Source organism: Carassius gibelio, chromosome A13 (assembly GCF_023724105.1).
Source record: "Carassius gibelio isolate Cgi1373 ecotype wild population from Czech Republic chromosome A13, carGib1.2-hapl.c, whole genome shotgun sequence".
NCBI lineage: Eukaryota > Metazoa > Chordata > Actinopteri > Cypriniformes > Cyprinidae > Carassius > Carassius gibelio.
This window is the reverse complement of record NC_068383.1, coordinates 7,628,844-7,649,946: the sequence shown is the minus strand read 5'-3', so window position 1 is coordinate 7,649,946 and position 21,103 is coordinate 7,628,844. Positions and strand designations below refer to the sequence as shown.

The 21,103-nt window shown below is 35.5% G+C and overlaps 1 protein-coding gene across 4 annotated transcripts in view; it reads left to right on the top strand.

The window, feature by feature from the left end:
- The first annotated feature begins 6,522 nt into the window (after positions 1 to 6,522).
- Positions 6,523 to 21,103, top strand: part of LOC128026004 (FERM domain-containing protein 6) — a 17,177-nt gene continuing 2,596 nt past the window's right edge. Inside the window, exons 1-14 of one of the 4 annotated variants that reach the window (XM_052612675.1) lie at positions 6,523 to 7,032; positions 13,424 to 13,756; positions 14,162 to 14,252; positions 15,228 to 15,307; positions 15,400 to 15,476; positions 16,012 to 16,198; positions 17,299 to 17,454; positions 17,542 to 17,607; positions 17,724 to 17,792; positions 17,897 to 18,071; positions 18,794 to 19,102; positions 19,765 to 19,887; positions 20,648 to 20,739; positions 20,918 to 20,981. In XM_052612675.1, coding sequence (XP_052468635.1) covers positions 13,658 to 13,756; positions 14,162 to 14,252; positions 15,228 to 15,307; positions 15,400 to 15,476; positions 16,012 to 16,198; positions 17,299 to 17,454; positions 17,542 to 17,607; positions 17,724 to 17,792; positions 17,897 to 18,071; positions 18,794 to 19,102; positions 19,765 to 19,887; positions 20,648 to 20,739; positions 20,918 to 20,981 — 1,588 coding nt within the window. In that variant the 5' untranslated portion in view covers positions 6,523 to 7,032; positions 13,424 to 13,657. Of the gene's footprint in view, positions 7,033 to 13,423; positions 13,757 to 14,161; positions 14,253 to 15,227; positions 15,308 to 15,399; positions 15,477 to 16,011; positions 16,199 to 17,298; positions 17,455 to 17,541; positions 17,608 to 17,723; positions 17,793 to 17,896; positions 18,072 to 18,793; positions 19,103 to 19,764; positions 19,888 to 20,647; positions 20,740 to 20,889; positions 20,982 to 21,103 lie in introns of all 4 variants that reach the window. The other 3 variants (XR_008186312.1, XM_052612674.1, XM_052612673.1) reach the window with 3 other exon arrangements.

The following is a 21,103-nucleotide window of genomic DNA, read 5'->3' as shown; positions in this document are numbered from 1 at the left end:
AAATTTATTTAGCAAAGATTTAATTGACTGTTAAGACATTTTAAATGTTTCAATATATTTATATTTCAAATAATTTATGTTCTTTTGAGCTTTCTATTCATCAAAGTATGCTGGGGGTGGGGGGGGGGGATCACAGTTTCCACAAAAATGTAAAGCAGCACAACCATTTTAAACACTGGTAATAATAAGAAATGTTTCTTAAGCATCAAATCAGCTGATTTTTGAGGGATCATGTGACAATGAAGGCTGGAGTAATGTCTGCTAAAAATCTACTTTGAATAAATTACATTATAAAATATATTAATATACAAAATATATTAAATAAAAAGTATGCAAATTAATATAATTATGTTATTTTTTATTGTGAAGACAAAACTCAGATAAAATGTAATCGAATAAGTTTGTGACTAACCCTAACTCTAACCCTAACCCTAACCAAATGTGTGATTAGAATTTTTCATAGAATTTGTTTACATTTGCTTCAAAACATCTAGCAGCCAAAATGTAGCAAATTACATTTGCTTCAAAACAACACACACACACACACAAACATTTTAACAAAAGATGCAATTTAAAATTAAATCTATAAATACAATGTTATATTATATTGGTGCAAAAACAATTCATTTATATTATAAATGACACCTGATTTCTTATCATGCAGAAAAATTAATGCTTTTTCAGTCTGTGAAACTGATTGTATCAGAATAATTTAATTTAGAAAGTTCATTACAAAAAAAGAAAGACACAAGATCTCAGGCTAAACTTATTGCATCAGAGAGAATCACGTATGTTGTTTACAGGGAAGGTTCTCATTGTGAGCTGACTGTCATTAGAGGTAATTACTGTAATTTCCAGCATGCATCGCTGCCGCACAGAGCAATATGGGGCGGGACAAAGACATCATGGGACTCTGAAGGGAAGGACATAAGTATTATTTTAGTTCCTGCATCAGAGTCCACGTTCCTCTTGCTTTTGGCATCCCAGTCTATGAAAGACCAAACCTGCTCTGCAATTCTGTGTGTGTGAAACTAGAGATTTGCAGCAGGACAGTGATTTGACCAGCAGGTGTAGGAGTCACAATGTTCCTGATTGGAATGTACTTGTCTGATTTATTTTCCCATGAGCTTTTGCCTCCTAAAAACACACATTTTCAGACTCCAGTGCATGGCTGAAACATGGGCCCACTCAAACTCTCACACAAATAATCAGTGCTTCAGTGATTCATTTTTACATTGAATCTATTGCTCATATAGTGTTAGGCATTTAAATTTGCCCAATGGAAGCTTGAAAAAAAAAATATTATATTAAATATTATTATCTCATAATTCTGTATTTTTTTTCTCACAGTTCTTCAAAAGAAAATCTTAGAATTAGCCTACAGTATATAAATCCAGATTTGTAAGATATAATTGCAATATTGAAAAGATAAGTCTTGAGTCATGAGATTTTGCAATTACAATTGGAATTTTTTATTTCATGGCAGAAACTCTGTATATGACCTTTATATCATTTAATGTCTTAAAATAAACAGCAGCTGTTCCGCTCTACAGATTGTTTACTACTATGGAGCCGTAGAGACATTGTGCTGTTCGCTGCCCAATTTAGAACTTTTTCTGTCTCTCCAACCCCATATTAAAGCCTCACCCAAACCCATTTCCTGAGGAGGCTTCACAACACACACACACACACACTAAATATACAAACACACACATATGCTCAAAATGTTAACCCTGAAAAGAAAATTTGAAATGAAAGAACCTAAAACGCAGTGATTTTTTTCTGACAGCGGCATTGCATATGATGCTAGGGAACATATGATTACAGAAAATAACACAGCAGACAAACAAACATATTGTGTGAGCTCTCTTCTGTAATGCATGAGCAACATTTGGATGTTTTATGTGTGTGTGTTTTTTTTTAAGTTGTATGCATTGCATTGATGGTTCCATAAAGAACCATGAACATCCATGGAAACTTTCCATTGCACAAACGTTTAGTGGAAAAAATGTTCTTTACACTAAAACGGTCCCTTTATGAATTGTTCACTGAAATGTTCTTTGGGAAACCAAAAATGGTTATTCCATGGCATCACTGCAAAAACCCTTTTTTGGAACCATTGTTTTTAATAGTATGCTAAAAATAAGCAGAAGCAAATGCATCCTGCAAAGTTAAAGCTGTTCAGGCTATGCTATAAAGTTTTGGCCCTGCATGTTTTGGGTCTGAAGTGATCTGTTAGGTCCAGTGGTCTCTAGTTACAAACGGCAAGAACATCTGGATGTATTTAGCTGCTTGCTCTGCCCAGCTACAGTACAGCCTTGCAGCTCACATTAAAAGTTGCATTATGCTGTTTCTGAAATATGATTCTCAGCAAAAAGATGATGTGACTGTTAAACAGAACATTTCAGGTCAGATAGTTTACACCAAAATTAAACAGGTCTGATTTTATCTAAAAGTACTGTGGAACAAAAAGGGAGGAAATGCTGGGAAAGGAAAGGGTTTCCTTAGAGTTTCCTGTGCCTGGGCCTGATTCTGATTCAGTTTTGTCCTGGTCTTGTTTTGCCAAATCAGCAGTGTCACTGTGGTGGTAAGGACATGGCTTTGCCTTCACATAGCTGTGGTCTGCTACAATAAGGTTAAGCACTGACCAACACTAAACATAAGAAGTGTTTGTGAATAAGTGAACTGTTGTAGGGTCTAAAAGTCTTCATTGTTTGAGAGAAAACAATGCTGCTTTCCCCTCTGAGGTTTCACAGTTCTTCTCCAGAATAGAAGCACTGGAGGAGAGAGCAGCACCAGTTTGTATCAGCATGCTGTGTCATCTCATACACATACACTTTTCATAAAGCTGAAGGTTTATTGGTGAATGCACGATTGTAGCAGAAGAAACTGATCTGGGGACTGTTTTGGAGTTTCAAACAGAAGCATAATCAGCTTTACAACATGACACTGGAGCGTTTTTCCAACTCTAGAATATTTTAAACGTGGCTCCAGTTGCATTTGGGCATGATTCAGCATGGTATATGATTACAAACCATTTCCAGCTGGCCATTACAATTAATGGTAAAAGGAATGTTTGGAAATGTAAAATGATATATCCTACTGACACGCTAATACTAAAATACCAATGGCCCAAGAATTTTGCACAATACATTATGTAGGTAAGTATGCACGTATTTGGTGAGTTTCTCACTGCTATTGTTCGGCTTTTCCAGATAAAATCTTTACGATTTTTTTATCCCTGCACTTCTAAAGATAGTGTCTGTAAGACAGATCATACAGTGGTCATGAACAATGTTTCTTTTCATCAGGAAAGCCTCTTTGATGATGATGCCCACCACATCCAACAGGGAATTCGTATGCTGTGCTGACCTTTCTATCTGGTGCATTTGTATTCAGATTAGTGTTCGAAATACAGTATTCAGCAAATTTGAATTTAAATGTCTGTCCAAACTGCCAAACAGCAAATACTTTCTGCAATAAACTGTGAAGGTGCTATAAAAGGGTTGCTGACAGAATTAGATTTTTGAAGAAAAAATAAAAATAAAAAACCTTCTAGCATCTAAAGATGTATTGAGGACAAAAGGCACTGCCTTTCTTTTCTGAATACAGCAGAGGTTTTAAGAAGCTTTGATCATGTTAAAAAGAGATTTTGTACAAAGTTTGTGTACAAAGAGTTGTAGGATCAGTTTTGTTGTTAATGCAAAAACAAAAATAGCAACTATTATAATAAAATAATTTCACCATTACTATTGTTCTATAATTCACAACACATAGGATTTGCACAAGCAAGTATATTTCTATATTTAGAAGATGTTAATGTTAATGCATTTTTTTTTCAAAGACATTTCTGTCCACACACACAGGGCAAATATGAGTCGATCAAAGCTTTTATCCTGCTCATCTGGGGTGATAACAGGAATTCAGGTCACACATAAACACAGCATTAAATCTTATGGTAGACAGTTGATAGGCATCTTTAAGCAGGTTAGGGCATAAAAATAAAAGCTGTTTTGCGTATTACAGAAAAGCTGATCTGCTCGATCTTTACCAACAACAGCATGACTTAAAGGATTATGGATATTACAGAGGAGAAATTATGAAAAGAACACTACACCTGCACAGGCAGAGGTGTATGGAAATGAGTACAGATGTACATTATTAATAATGACACTAAACAAATCATTTAATTAGAGGCAAATCTATTTATTTTGAAAATAAAAATACACACAAAAAAAATTCCAGACCATGTGATCAAAACCAAACACATATAGCAGGATTTTACCCTCATGTTTGACTTCGGTATGCTTTGTCTTCAGGGAAACTAAATAGGAAGCAGTAATGTCTCTGGACTCTGGACTGTACTGCGCACAGAAACCCAAACAGGACCAAATATTTACTTCAAATCTTCTCTGTTTCCCCCTGCAACATAAACTACAAAATTTTCCCACTATAAATACCTGATTTTGTGTTTCCCAGGCCAAGCTAACTCTTTAAAATTATCATTCAAAACCCCATTAGACTGAGACACATGAAGAGAGACAGCGCAACACAAACCAGAAGCTCCTTGACATCAGATCTCTTTAACGTCGAACATGATGGAATTTAAAGATAAACAGTAATTATGTGTTGTCAAAAATCAAACACAATCAATCTGCCTCATCCAGCCTGTCTTAGAGAGCCTATTTACTACACATATGCAAAAACTAAGATATTATTGATATTATAATTAAGTATAAAGACAAATACATTTGATTCATATAGTTCAGTTTGTAAAAACAATCAAAAATCATGTTTATAGCAATCAATTTACAATAATAGTCTAGGAAAGCATTGGACAGAGGTTAAAGTTATACAAGAGACTAGATTATATTTTTATTAACCTTGTCTGTGCAAAGTTAAGTAAAATTCTGAACTCATGTCCTGACCTTGTAAATGCAGCTATGGTAACTCTTGCATTTGTACAGCTATAAAGCTACTGTTTATGTTGACAGAAACCACTGTAACTCACATTCAGACATTAATCCACACAGTATATAGACCTTTAAAATATATTTTAAGCCAATTACACACATTTGTCCACAGAACAATCATTGTACATGCACACACAAGTGGGACATTTCTGCGTTAAGTGCTTTGGAAAGGCTTGCCCCCCACAGACTCCCATTAAAACTATTCTGTCAGATGTCAGATGTTTTTAATCACTTGCATGGCTCTCAATTTTGAATTCTAATTACCATGAGAGCTTTTTTTTGTTCCTGAACACTTCTTTGAATGTAATAGTTTTTTTTTATTAATAATATTGAATTAGCTTTTAGTTTTATATTTTCAGTTTTCATTTTAAGGTAAGGTTAAGTTTTAGAAATTTTGTTGTGCACTTTTGTTGTTGTTGTTTTTTTTTTTTTCAGCATTAATTTCAGTTTTAGTTTTAGTTAGTAGTTCAACTTAAAATTATGATGTCACTTCAATGAATATTTCTTATTTACTTTTTTAAAGTTACAGTTTTCATCTAATATTTGTTTTATGTTAGTTTGTATTTCAAATAACAAAACTGACTTTTAATAGTTTGTATAACTTTATTTGTGTCTGAATACATCACAATCATTCTGCTCTCCTTTCCTCCTCTGATGCCGTTCTTTAAGTGCAGTGCTCTGGGTGATTGTGTTAACATCAAGAACTCATCATGAGGAATCTCATAACAACATGTTTTGGCATCACATTCGCACAGCTAGAATGAGGACAAACAATCACTCCAGCGGTGAGTCTGTGTGTTCTCACACTCCTGAGGATCTCACTCAGGGTCATGACCTGAAACCGTCTCCATTTGTTCTCTTTTTTTTAGTCCTTCACCCCTTCTCACCTAGCAAAGGTGTTTATTAAGTGTAAACAATAAACCCATGCAATCCCAACCCAAACAGTTCAGAGCAAGAATCCCTAACTCTAATTCCTACATCCTAAACCCTGCTCACAACCTTTGTTGTCATGATTCTTATCTTCCTAGGCTCCTAAACTAAACTTGACAAATTCACTTTTGGCAGCCTAGAATTTTTTTCTCTTGTAGAAAAAAGTGGACCAACATATTGAAGACTCATCCTGCATTAGACAGTCTTTTCACCAATCAGTTGCTCTGAGAATGAGATTTCCCCTCTTCCAATCCTCAGGCAAATTCATAAGGGTTTCATAATTACGCCTTTAGGCATTTTTAAGACTAAAAAATACATAAAGTGATGACAAATTTAGGAAAAAATGAAACGCAGAAAATAAAATCACTCCTTATTCACTCTATGTACAAGGGAAATATGTATTTTTATGATGTGGCAACACTCGCCTGCGGTCCGAATTTCTAAAAAGCGCTCCAGTTCTCATCAGGCAGTGATTATGAAACTCTACTAGGGCTTGGCTTATGAATAATAATCACATAAAGTGACGTTGGCCTAATAGGCGTACGTGATTGGCTGCAATGCAAAGCGCGCTAGACTGCTAACGAATTGGGGAATGGTTCATAAAATAAATATTAAGATTACGTGACTGGACGCTCCAAGAGGGTTACCAAGCAACGTCTCACTTCATTAATATTCATAATGTAATCCTTCGCTTTAGTATCATCAGGATCATTCTGCTGGCTGAGGGAAAAGTATGCTGAGCAGCCGTGGACACTACCAACGTTAACTGCAGAGGGGTTGTCTTTCGTCCACGCTTGGTTAAATGTAAACACCTCGACCGAACAAAGATAGCGCATCCGCTAACGTTACTTTACTTTTGAAAAGTGAGGGAGAGAGGCGCCGTGTGGAAGACGCGTTTCCGACCGAATCCTTTGGAGTTTGTCACCCCTCCTACACAACGGTTGGGAAATTCCCTCCACATGTGATATAGTGATTTGTTAGTGGTGGGGACTGGGAACCCGATGGGATTGAGTTCGCAGCTCGGGATTAAGTGCTAGACTGGTGAGGGCAGAGAGGAATCACATCTGACGTTATAGTTATATGGAAGAAGGTGCATTTGGGAACACACGGAATTACCGTAACCAAGAAGGTGAGTTTTGTCGTCTTACTTTAGTATTTCGTCTGCATGGGTGCCAGGGTTTAGAGAGGAATCAGTCTAACGTTACTTCCATTTTCCCAAATAACTTATTCTACGTGGCAGCGCGCTGGCCCACAGGATCGTACACACACTCGCGCTTGTCCAAAACACAGCAGTGTGTTTACATTCTGCCTTGCAGATTTACCATGATAACGATAGCTTCCATCAAGAAGCCTGATACTACAGTTAATTTTACTATTATAGTACAACTGTGGTCACTTGGCAATAGTCACCACTTTCTGAAATGTTTTACGAAGTGGCAAGATCCTGAAAGGTTCTTACTTTGTTTCACGATATTATCCATTGGTTGTGGTCATTTTGGCGATTACTATGGTAAGTTTCTACTGCTCAAATCCGTGTTCTAGGTCATAAACCTACTTCTAGACCATACTATCCGGCATTCCCTGTCTATTGTTGGAGTAATGTGTTGGTTTATAGCACCCAGTCAGTTCAACGGACTACACAACCCTGTGGATTATGTGGGGCTTGTCCAAATTAAGGTCTCCTGTAATAAGACCCATCGGATGTGTCTCAAAAGCTGATGTGCATGTGAGGAGCATCACATCAGCATCATTGACATCTTTACTTCCATATGGGTTCTGAGAAACTCAGAGACCCCTTTTAGTATCTCATAAACATTCAAAATAATTAAATATTGGGTAATACTATTTAATTTTGTAAGAATTAATTTAGTTATAAACAAACTTTAATGATTTGTAAAGCATGCCTCACAAGTCTCACAAGTTTGAGATTTTGGAGACGTTAAATCTTAAACATGAACATTGCGTTTGTTTGGTTTGTGTACACTGGTAGAGGTCAGCTTTTTTGAATATATTTTATTTATTTTTGTTATTATATTTTTTCGACAATGTGTTGAAATTGACTCCATAACAGTCACTAAGATTTATAGATTCATTTTGAAATTACTATTTAAATTTTTACATGCACAGCACAGGGACCCCAAATCATCAGGAAGTGATGTCAATCTCGGTGGAACATTCAAGTTAATTGCATCACAACACCGCATGAATCAGAAAAGATATTTTTTTTCTTCCTCTCTCTCTCTCTCTTTCCTTGTCTCTTTTGGATTTAGGAATGCTCACAATTTCCTCTTCGTGGTCAGGGCGGGTTTAATATTAGCCCAGTGCAACTCTACACCGACCGGTGTTTAAGGGTCTCACCATGTTTATCCTCTCTTGTGTTACAGTGATTTTCTCTAAGCACTGAAAATCTTTAATGCGTAAGGTTGAATTGTAGGTCTCTGGATGGGGTTTATGCCCTCTTTCAGTTTTTTTTTTTTACCAGCAGTTTATGTAATTTTATCATTTTAATCTCACAGTGTTTGTGATTTGTATTTTTTTAACCCAGAGTAGAATTCCATCCTTCCAGTCATACGTGTCAAATTGACTTTGTCATTGAAGATTGGTCTGTGTGTTTGCTTTGATGCGGGTTTGCCTGAGTCGAGCTGTAGTCACATCCTGTGTGTGTTCTCATGTCGTGTCCTAAAGAATAATGAGGTTTATTAATGAAGTTCCCAGCTATACACGCTTAAAAATAAAGTTGCTTCAAAAGGTTCTTCAAGCGATGTCATAGAAGAACCATTTTTGGTTCTACAAAGAACCATTCAGTCTAAGGTTCTTTAAACAACCTTCTTTTTCTTACCTTTTAATAATATTTTAATCAAATTATTTTGCCACAAAAAACCTTTTGTGAAACAGAAATGTTCTTCAGATGTTAAATGTTCTTTATGGAACCATTTAGACAAAAAGGTTCTTCTATGGCATTGTGAAGCACCTTCCTTTTTTTTTTAAGAGTGCAGTGTTAAATTTGCTTTTGTGTCTTTGTTTGTTGTTGTTTGGTGCCAGGAAGCATTTTCTGCTCTCCTTTTGTTTCCTTTCCTTTTTCTTTTTTTAACCTTTTAAAAAGGTTTGTTTCTGTGTGTGTATGTTTGCTTGTTTGTGAGTGTGTTCGTGAAGTCTTATTTGCCTAAAGGCAGCTAGAATAGATGTTCACAAAAAGATTTCTCCCGAGTGAGTAAGATTTCTCTGCCATCTCTGGTCTAACTCACCCATGTGTTTCTGGAGAACATGGCTCACCTGATTAATCTTATCTTCTAAATGTCTCTTTAAGAATGTTCCATGATTATGCATCTGGACTGTAAACACAAGGTTGCTGGTTGGATCTGCATGCTGCCTAATTAATGCTGTTGAGAGACATTTAAATCCAGGTATGGCTAGTGCTTTTAGTGTCTCATCAGTGTGACCTTCTATGATCCTCAAGTGAATAATTTTTCCAAAAAGGTTGTCGTCACCTTTATTTATAAAGCTCTTTATACAATACAGATGGTTTCAGAACAGCTTCACTGTAATAAACAGGAAAAATAACATAATAAATTATGCAAACTTGATCAGTTATGAGACATACAGATACAGTAGATATTGAACTTCCTTGTGCACCTGCATGAGCATGTTTCATGATCTCACTCCTCTTAAAGAAACCGTATGGCTCACATGACATGTTCTTTTGGTATAACTCTTTAATATTTTAAAAGAAAGTTTGCGTTCTGATTGGCCGTCTCTGTGGCAGTGCAGGAGTGGTAGAGATGGGTTAGTTTACCAGCTCGCTTGGTTAAGCTGACACAGCTATTGTTTGTAGGTTTGTATTCTTTGTGTTGCCTTTTATTATTTGCCTCTCCAACAGCTGTGTGTTAGTATGCTTAAGTTTGTTGCTTAACAGTTATATTGAATGGACTGAATTACTGTAAAAGATTTTAGTTAATATTGTCTCTGCATGAAATCATCTGACTTGATATTATTCATGGTTGCTCAGAATAACATGTATAAATAACGTTTAATGGTAAAGGCAATCCTTTGGGCTCAGTGTCTTGTCCAGATTCAGCCGGCAGCCTTTGTGTTCACAGTCTGGATGCAGAATCATTTTTATAAATCAAAGTAATCTCATGAATCGGTTCACCACACAGTGATACATGAACATGGTATAGACCAGCGTTTCCATAATGTGTAGATATGAGGAATCATAACTCTTGATTCGGGATCTAGATTTACAATTAAAATATAGTTATATAATAATAATAATAATATACGTTTTGGATCGGTAAGATTTTTAAAAATGTTTTCGAAAGAATGCTTACTAAAGCTGCATTTATTAGATCAAAAACACTTTAAAAACCGCAACACTACAAAAATTATTAGTTTAAAAAAAAAAAAAAAAAAAAAAAAAATATATATATATATATATATATATATATATATATATATATATATATATATATATATATATATATATATATATATATATATATATATATATATATTTATATTTATATTTATATTTGATTTTACTCCTGTGATGTTAAAGCTGAATTTTCAGTCATGTAAACCTTCTAATATGCTGATTCATTGCTTAAGAAAAATGTATCATTATCAATGTTGAAAACAGTTGTGGTGTTTAATGTTTCTGTGGAAAATCTGATACTTTTTTTTTCTCATTTTTTGAATAGAGGTCAAAAGAATATAATTTATTTTAAATAGAAATCTTTTGCAAGCAATATACATTTCTTTATTACTATTGATCATAATTCTTTATAAATAAAAGTATTCATCTACTTTATCTTCAAATGTTTGTAGCGTACATGACAGATATAATAGATATTTATGTCATCTCCCTTTTTATCTGACAGATTACGTATGTTCCCCGTTATAATCATCTAATCATCTACTAAGTCTGTCTTTTATTTTGTCTTAAAGTCTTAATTGAAAAGAATCTTAATGCTTCAAAGACGAAGTTCAAAGGCAGAAAAATTACTCTTGATCTTTTTAATTATTCAGACAGGTGTGGTTTAAAATGGTTTAACATGAAATTAGGTCATCATCCCACAGCTGATATTTTTTTCATTAATGTTAAAATACAAATAATATTTTGTGGTTTATTTAACTTTCTTTTTATTTACCTTAAATGTAATAAAGAATAAATTCAAAAAAAGGTCTAACTGCTGGATTTTTGCAAAACATATTGCCGAAAGTTTTGTTCTGATGTTTGTTTCTAAAAACACTACTACCAAGATTATTGTATATTATTAGTAATAAGCTGTATCATAGCTGGCAGAAAACATAACTGTATTTAAAAACATCCAGCTGAACTGTTCACACCAGATTCCTATTTTTATCCTTTAGTACATTCTTTTATTTTGGACTTTAAACCCTCCTTTGCCAAGGGCTCTTCCATATCTTCTGTGTAAGGAGAACCTATTTGCTTTCTTCATTGAATTAAGAACTTTATACAGTGGATGTAATAATAGGTGTACAGATGATCCGATAACAAACTACTCAACTAGTTGTCTTCTACTGCGGCATAGAGAAACAGTTCAGTGCTTGTGAAAAGGGGAATGTGTCTGGGATTACAATCACACTAAATAACTGTGGACCAACAGCGTCTGAGCAAGTCTGGACATGCCAATTCCACCTATCACTGGCATTTCCTTACCACTCATACTGCCATGTTTGCTTTGTTTTTTTTACTTGGGGAAAAAAAACCTTTCTTAGTTCATTTTCCTTACCTTTGCTTGAAGGTTTTCCATCTGCATGGGTTTTAAATGTTTCCATTCTGAGAGGTAAAAAAGTGCAGTGGATGATGTAAGATGGTTCGTAAAACTAAACCTCAGTACCTTAGCACGGCTTTTAAGATATGGTAAGATTTGATCCCCGAAGGCAAAACGAGGCATTAGCAGGATGACATAGATGACAGGCGTAACATAGACCTTAATACTGTAGCAGATTATAACAGTCTGTGACTGGGACTTTATATGTGTGTGGGTTGTATTTGTCTCAGAAATTATCCAGGAAGTTTCTCCATCTTTTCAGCAAGGAAATGCCGCACATAACGTCATGCAGATGTCACACATCCTGAAAAATGTGGAATCATGCAATCATCTCTTCCGTTCTAAAATGGGTTCAAAATGTAACTTTAATCATTCACGTCATAGATTATATGATTTTAGGGGCTGTTATTGAGCCCCTTTGGGCTGTTTGCCTGCTTTCCTTTTAACTAAAAGTCAATCCCTTATGAACTCCTCCTAACCACAATATGAAAAGCCAGAATCCACGTCATTGTCATCTGATGTATGCATCTGAATGTTACACATCTGTAGTACATGTAGCAGACTGTGTGTGTGTGTGTGTGTGTGTGTGTGTGTGAAAAATCAAAGGCCTCCATTGTTGGAATGAGAAGCAGATGTTGGGTGGAATTCTCCTGACTGCTGCACATTTTCCTTTTTCTCGCTCTCTCTCGCTCATGCAAAGTCTACTCACTACTCCATTTTGCCTGGCATTGTTTTCTTTATGTACTGTATACTTGCTTAAAATATTTATTGTAATGTTACAATAGAACAAGCTTTAATAAAGGCTGAAAATGTCACAGCAGCACATACACAGTTTCAGAAACCACAAAGAATATTTTAAAATCAATTAATGGAGCCATATGGAAGGGTCTACTTGTGGGAAAAATTTAGTTTTGAAGAAAATAATTTAAATTCAAGTTTAAAGTACTGTGGTTAACTTGGTTTGGGTAAAACTAAAAACAATTTTAAACTGATTCCTTTTTTTCAGTTTCTGTAGGCTTATCACAGATACTGATAGAGACAGACAGAGATATCAGTTTTTTAGTGGTTCATGTCTGCATGCAGATGTTATGTCCCAAAAATATCTAAAGTCACAGAGAGAATTTTGAATTAAGAGAATTTTGAAACGTAACAAGTTTTTGTATTTTGACTGTGGTTGGATGAGAGAATTTAAAATGAAGACATTTTAGTCAGATCATCATTGTAGTTTAGCAAGTTAGCTAGGCTAAATAATTAGCAGAAAAAAAATATTTAAATGAATTTTGTTGTAGTAATGTTTGTCACGTTGTCATGCAGAATGTTTTCAATATTATGGACTGTTTTATTACTAGAAGCTTTACATTTAAAAATTACATTACTTGCATTACATAACAAATGAAAAATAATTTCAGCTTGCATCAGTATTTCATGTCCGTGTGACTGTGTTTAGTTGATTACCAGTGGGATACTGTACTGTACTGTTACTGTGTATAGTAAGTGTACACAATAACTGTAATGTTTATATAAGCTGTATTTTGCAATAACAACTGGCTGACGATATATTATCTTTTGCATAAAATGCAGTAATGCTGAAAATGACAATAAAATGTCAAAAAGAAGTGCTGAATTTGTAAACCCACAGATGTCCATCACTGTATGTCAAACAGGAATAATTTATTATTCTTGTTCAATTCATTTAGTTCTTTTTTTTTTCTCTCTTTTTTTCAGAGTCGGGTGCAGGGGCTGCTGTGTGTTTGTGTGGTGTGATTGTGTGTTGATCCAGGAGAAACAACTGCTTTGATACAGTTGTGAGTCAGGTCTGATTGTGTGTGTGTCTGTGTTTTTTTTTATTTATTTTTTTAATGTGTTTGTCTGAGATATCTGATCCCATTGTGACTGGGAACTACTCAGGCGTGGAGCTCCAGTGAGGGGCACAAATCTACAGGCTGCAGCCTCTCAAACATGAGCAAACTGACTTTCCACAATAACAAGACGATGCAGGACCGCCGGTGTGTGTGTGTGTTCCTTCCAAATGATGAAACCCTCAATGTAATAGTCAGTGTGAGTAGAACTCCATGCACTCAATGTTGCACCCCACTGGCGATTGCTTTAAGACCTCACAGCTTCCATGTCATTAAATGGAAATAGACCAAAATGGAAATAATTTAATTGCAATTATCTGTTTGCATCATGTACAAAGATGATTATTTATGGACAGCAGGTTCTAAACATGTCATTTTGGGTCCTGCTTGGTAGTTGTGGGCTTGCATTTGAAACATCATCTGATCACAAATAAATATTGTAAAAATGTAGCGCTTTTTATTCCATTTCAGTTTAGTAAGAGTTTGAGAAGCAGCTTTTAGGGCCAGCCCAGCATTACAGAGAGCAAAATAATATTAAAAAAATTCCCATTTCCCCGTCATTATATCCTTTCTCTCTTTTAATATATCTGTTGTTTTCTCTCAGGTTAAGGCAGTGTGTCAGGAGTTGTTGGTTCAGGTCTGTGATCTGCTCAGGTTGAAGGACTGCCATCTGTTCGGCCTCAGTGTTATTCAGAGTAAGACCAAAAACACTGCAACATGCACATACAAATGGGCTAAAACAGCTTTAGACGCTCTTACAGTCTTACCCCTGTTTCACACTGCAAGCGTGAGCAGCGTGTATTTATTTCGGCTTCCATGTTAATCAATGAGTGCATTCACACCGGGACCAGGAGCAGCGCGTGAGCGTCAAGCAGGAGCGTCGCGTAAACAGCAGTGAAGCGGGGGTTTCGGTGTCCAGTCTATTTTTGCTGTGCTGCTCACGCTCAATTAAAGTGAAAGTGCACTTTTGATGGAAAAATAAATATGATTTTACACAAAACTTGTTCAAAATGCACAGAATAAGCATGCCAAGAGTTTTAACAACAACGACAATGTAGTGTATTAACAATTATGCCAGAAAAGAAAAGTATGTATAACAAATATCTATTTACCCATTTAAACTTTTTAATTAATCGTTTTGGGTGAAAGTATGGTGTATTGTTATAAAAACAAATGTTGAAAGAATTATACCCATTGTTTGAATGTCGCGCACCGCTCACGCTTGCAGTGTGAAACAGGGGTTACACTTTTTCTTACACTTGTCTATTTAAAAACAACATGAACTACATTACACGGCTCTTTGTACTTGATTCTGATTTGATTGGTCAGTTCTGTGTTTTTATGTTTTTATATTACCGGTGCTACACTGTATTGATTATCCCAGGCATCCAGGGTTTTGTATTTTTGTTCTAATGATAAAATTATTTCAAGTCATGTCAAATTTGTTCAGTATGTCTTTTATTCATTTATTTGGTAAGTAATCATACAATTAATTGGAAAATATGCAGTCTGCTAGTTATTATTGTATGTTATGTTCTTGACCATCCTGTCAGGGTTTTATTTAGCAGAAATTACTGACTTATTCCCATTATCCATTGCATATGCTCTATACACAAACATTTAAGATCTAAATGCATGTTTCAGTGTGTTATAATGTGCTTTTTTTCTAGACAATGAACACATATACATGGAACTGGGACAGAAACTGTCTAAATATTGTCCAAAAGAATGGAAACGGGAAGCTAGCAAGGTATCATACATAGAGTTTTATTTTCTTGGAGAAAAAAATATATGTATGTTTTTCTTTGATGCATATTTTGACTGAATTCTTGCCATCTTCAGGGAATTGATCAGTTTGGACCTCCGATGATTGTTCATTTCAGAGCACAGTATTATGTTGAAAATGGCAGACTTATCAGGTGAGTCACACACACGTCTAAATTCAAAAGTTTGAGGTCAGTAGGATTCAATGCATTAAACTGAACAAAAGTGACAGTGAAGATTTTTACATTATTACATAAAATCTATTTCAAATTTTTTTATTTATAAAATAATTATGAAAAAGTATCACACATTCCAGAAAAATAGTACACAGCACAACTGTTTACAATATTAATATTAATAAAAAATGTGTCTTGAGCACCAAATTACCATCCTAGAATGGTTTCTGAAGGATCATGTGACACTTAAGACTGAAGTGTCTGCTGAAAATTCAGTTTTGCCATCACAGAAATGTGATATTTTAAAATGCATTACAATTGAAAACATTTTTTATTGTAATAAAATGTCACAATATTACTGTTTTTACTGTATTTTTGATCAAATTAATGCATCCTCTTATGAGACTCCTATCAAAAACAGAATCATCCTGACCCTAAACCTTTGAACAGTAGTGTATACATACAAAATTGTCTATAGATAAAAATGAATATGTTCTATGTCTGTCTGTTTTAGTGATCGGATGGCACGGTATTATTACTATTGGCACTTGCGGAAGCAGGTACTGCAGTCTCAGTGCATCCAGAGAGAGGAAGCTTATTTCCTTCTAGCTGCATTTGCGCTGCAGGCTGACATGGGAAACTTCAAACGGAACAAACACTTTGGTGCCTATTTCCAGCCGGAAGCATATTTTCCCTCTTGGGTATGTCTGCACAGCACCCCATTAAACCGTTTCCTGATGAATCATTATGCTGATCAAGCCTGTTAAATGTGCATACGCTTTGACTGCCCACTGTGTGTGGTTTATGGGCCGCACTGTGCTGTCCCAAAATTTAATAGAGCCTCTTGTAAAAAGACGCTTTATTCATCATCATGTAGAGGATTGAGGTTAAAAATAGTCATAAGCTTTTAAAGAGAAATCTAGGGTGCATTAGCTTTAGGCTTGCTGAGCTGTGCTATCATCTGGATACACATGGTGTGAGACACTGCTTTACTGCAGGATGGTGCAGCCAGAGATAGACTGTGCTGCTGAACTCCAGAGAGATTACAGACAGCCCTGACAGCACTGTGAGGATGAGTTTTGTGTTTTTATGAATGTTAAGTGTTCAGGGACACCACCATATCCAAGGTTGACAACTAGGGATTATATCTGCTGAATGTCTTATTTTTTTTAAGCAGTTTTAGAGAAAGTGTACCATAAAACTGCACGTTTCATTTGTAAGATAAAATAAATGGCATTCAAATTATTTTTAAGGCTGCATTTATTTGATCAAAAATAGAGAAAGGAATGTATTGTAAATATACTATATATATTTTAATATACTTTAATATATAATTTATGTAATACAAAACTGAATTTTCATCAGCCATTACTACGGTATTCAGTGTCGCTTGAAACTTCAAAAATCATTTTAATAGGCTGATTTATTATCAATTTATTAAACAGTTGTGCTGCTAAATTTCTTTTGGAACGTGATACTCTTTTTTTTTTTTTTTTTTTTTTTTTTTTTTTTTTTTTTTTTACAATATAAGTCTCTACTATCACTTTTTACCAATTTAACACATCTTTGTTGAATAAATGCATGAATTTCTTTCCAAAAAAAAAAAAAATTTACTGACCCCAAACTTTTGAGTGGTAGTGTATTTCTATTTTAAATAAAAGCTTTTATTTTTTAGCTTTTTATTTATTTTTATATGCTGTCTGCCAGTCTCTTATGCAATAATTAAGAATAACAGGAAAATCATGTGAATTTATCAGTCAAAAGATGTGCTTTATTATTATTCTGCTTCTATCTTTTCCAGGTAATTGCGAAGAGAGGTTGTGACTATATTCTCCGTCATATTCCAAACATGCACAAAGAGCAGTTTGCTCTAACGGCATCAGAGGCCCAGATGAAATACATAAAGGAAGCTGCGCTCTTAGACGATGTGTCTGTTCATTATTACCGCCTTTACAAGGTCAGAAAAGAGCTATTGACTGTGTGTTTGTGGGCATACAGGCTGCATTTTCAACATAATGTGATTATTATTATTTTTTTTTCCCAGGATAAGAAAGAGCTGGAGGCTTCTTTAACTCTGGGACTGACCTTACGTGGGATTCAGATTTTTCAGGTATGCTGTTTATAAACTTACTGAATGAGTTTATACAGCAAATTGAATAAAATCCATCTCTTTCAGATTATGCATTGTGTATTTCTATGTATGATGGTTACATTTATTTTTTTCAGAATGTGGGAACTGTCAGGCAGCTCTTGTATGATTTTCCCTGGACCAACGTGGGGAAACTAGTGTTTGAGGTCAGTGCTACATTGCTTTATTAATGTGATTTAAAAGGTGTAGTATATAGTTCTGTGCCATTAGGGTCACAGGAATCAACCTTTGACTCCTTTCCTGTGCACAGGGGAAGAGGTTTGAGATTCTTCCTGATGGTTTGCCTTCAGCCAGGAAGCTCATCTACTATACAGGCTGTCCTCTACGCTCACGACACCTCCTGCAGCTGCTCAGCAACAGCCACCGATTGTACATGAATCTACAGCCTGTGCTGAAACAGGTTCGACGGCTGGAGGAAAATGAAGGTATCTTGAGAATATGCATGACAGATTTGCTGGAATGGTAGCATTTCTTAAGCTAATAATTGAAAGTTATCTTATTTTCCCAACTATAAGTCACACTTTTTTTCATAGGTTACATGGTCCTGCGACTTATAGTCAGGTGCGACTTATTTATCAAAATTCATTTGACATGAACCAAGAGAAATGAACCAAGAGAAAACATAACCGTCTACAGCCGCTAGAGGGCGCTCTATGCTGCTCAGTTCTCCTGTAGCCTACCACTGAGCAGCATAGAGCGCCCTCTCGCGGCTGTAGACGGTAATTGTTTTCTCTTGGTTCTTGGTTCTAAATTATTGCGACTTCTAGTCCAGTGCGACTTAAGTTTTTTTCCTCATCATGACGTATTTTTGGACTGATGCGACTTATACTCAGGTGCGACTTATAGTCCGAAAAATACGGTAAATGAAATCTGTGATATACAGACAGATAAGTCAACTTTTAAATCAAGCTAGGAAATAAAATAAACAAATAAAAAAATTCATATACACTTTAAAAATTATTTTTATTTTTAAATCATCCACCGTCTTTACAAACATGGATACACTAGAAAATAATAAAAGCCATACTCAGCAGAAGGAAATGTTTTTATTTTATTATTTTTATTTGTGTTGTCATGGAAGTGTTATTGTTTTGTTTTACAAAGGACCTAGAGCATATGGTTGACATTAAACTATGTGTGTTCTCAGAAAAGAAGCAGTACAGGGAGTCATACATCAGTGATGCTCTGGAGGCGGACATGGATCATTTGGAGCAGCGTTCACGTGCCAGCGGCAGCAGTGCAGGCAGCATGTCACGACCAAATCCCTTTTCACGACACTCCACCACAAGTCATGGCAGCTCCCGTACATCCGGCATCGACACTGACAGTTTCCGAACACCTACGAACACACCCCACCGACCGCTGAGAACACACTCATCTTCCAACACCAGTCATGCCAGCACACACACGTCTGGCATCGAGAGCAGCAGCAAAGAGCACTGCCTGGATGAGGATGGTAGGAGACACACAGATGAATATGACTCTTCTCCAATTAATCACCGGCTAAACTCACTGGCTCGTTACATTAGTAATAACAGTATCAATAATAAATGCTGTATGATTAAATGGGTGCACTGACAAAATCTCATCAGGGTTTCTGTGGGCCCTTTCTAAAGTCTTAGAATTACTTGTATTAAATTTAAGGCCATAAAAATCTTAAATGGCTTTATGTACTGCTGTTACTGGGTAAACAGATATATTTCTGCAGTTGTGAAGTCTCCACCTGCTGGCCAAGAATGAATATGCATTTCCAATAAGGCCGTCTGCTGTTTTTCTTGAGACCAAAGCCAAAATCCACCCATATTTTAATGCAGCAAACACGTAAATGTGAACCGCTGGATCGACAATAAGCTAATACCAATGCATTATAGAGATATAGTTATGTTATTCAATTCATATAATAGTTGATTGATAATAATTGTTTAAATTTATATAACTGATACTTTTGAGTCCCTTTTCTTATAAATGGTTTAAAGGAAATGAAATGTGAAAGGCTGAAATTTTATGTAGGTTTTAAAAAAGGACTTTTTGTTTTTGTTTTAAATACTAATCATATTACTGAAGCAGTAGCAGTGCTCATGATTATGTGTGTGTGTGTGTGTGTGTGTTTTTCTTCAGAGATTGAGATGTTGGTTGATGATCCGAAAAGTTTTGAAGATCTTCACGATATAGATCTCAACCAGGAGCTGTGTATTCATATCACAGAGGACATGCTGTCAGCACAGAACAGCGGATGCTATGGTATACTCAAGTATAGATTATTATATTATATTATATTCAAAAATTATTTCATATTTTATAGCACAACTGTTTTTAATATTGATAATTAGAAATGTCTCTTGAGCACCAAATCAGCATATTAGAATGATTTCTGAAGTCTTGGGTGTCTCAACCACACCTATTGCTGACAGGTGGATAAATTCAAGTTATGTCATCTCTGGAGGCAGACATTAACTGTAGATTGAGCTTTGAGTGACACCTTTCCAAGTCAGTTGGTCAGTTAGATTCTTCCCATCATACAGCTGCCCAGGGTCAATGAAGGACTTTTGTTCATTGATGATTTGCTCTTTCAAAACTATGGAATTGAACGGGATTAGTAAGAACATTTTTAAATGATGATTTGTCAGGCATGGAAAAGGTCATTTGAGATTGCTAAATGTTCAAAAGCCATAGCAATTTATGCTGAATTCTAAAACATTTAATTGTCTAGAAATTGGTCTTTTGGGGTGCTTTTATAAAATTATTTTTAAGAATCCAGATCCAGTAATAATGGATGGCTGGAAAAGTCATGGAAAAGTCATAAAAATTATTTTACAAAGTTGCAAATTAGAAAAAAAGTATGAGTATCCTGTTGTTTTAATTGATACGTACCTAAAAGCGATAGAGTTTGAATCGACAACTTCATTTACTGCACATACTAGCCTGACCCTAGTGACCTTCAAATGTCTGGTGGGAGAAAATAATCAAGGATGCATGTGTGTTGTATGTGTTTGTTTTTTAGGGTTAGTGGTGAAGGAAGTCAGTTCTTCCACATCCAGCTCATCAGAGACTGTAGTGAGAATGAGGGGCCAGAGCATCGAATGTCTTCCCCAGGTGCACTTATACACACACACATTTACACGCAACACGTTACAGCTGTTAAATGACATTGTCTCAGCCGCTGAAGTTAAACCAAGGACCTCCACTCTACATTTTGAGCTGCATCATTCTTCTGTTGAGTAATCATGTAATCTCTTTTAACAGTGCTGGTAACCCCACTTCCTCTTAACAGTATTTGTTTAGGGTAGCCTTACCCTACACCCAACAGCATTGTCGTTTCTCATCTGTCAATTCATGTGAGTGTACAGCTAACCGCTCTTGAGATTTTAGGGTTAGTTGAGAGTTAGTGTAGTCTGTGATTTCTGTGTTTTAATGCAGCTTGTTAGTTTCCTTTGTGCTGACATGCGTTTCATTGTCT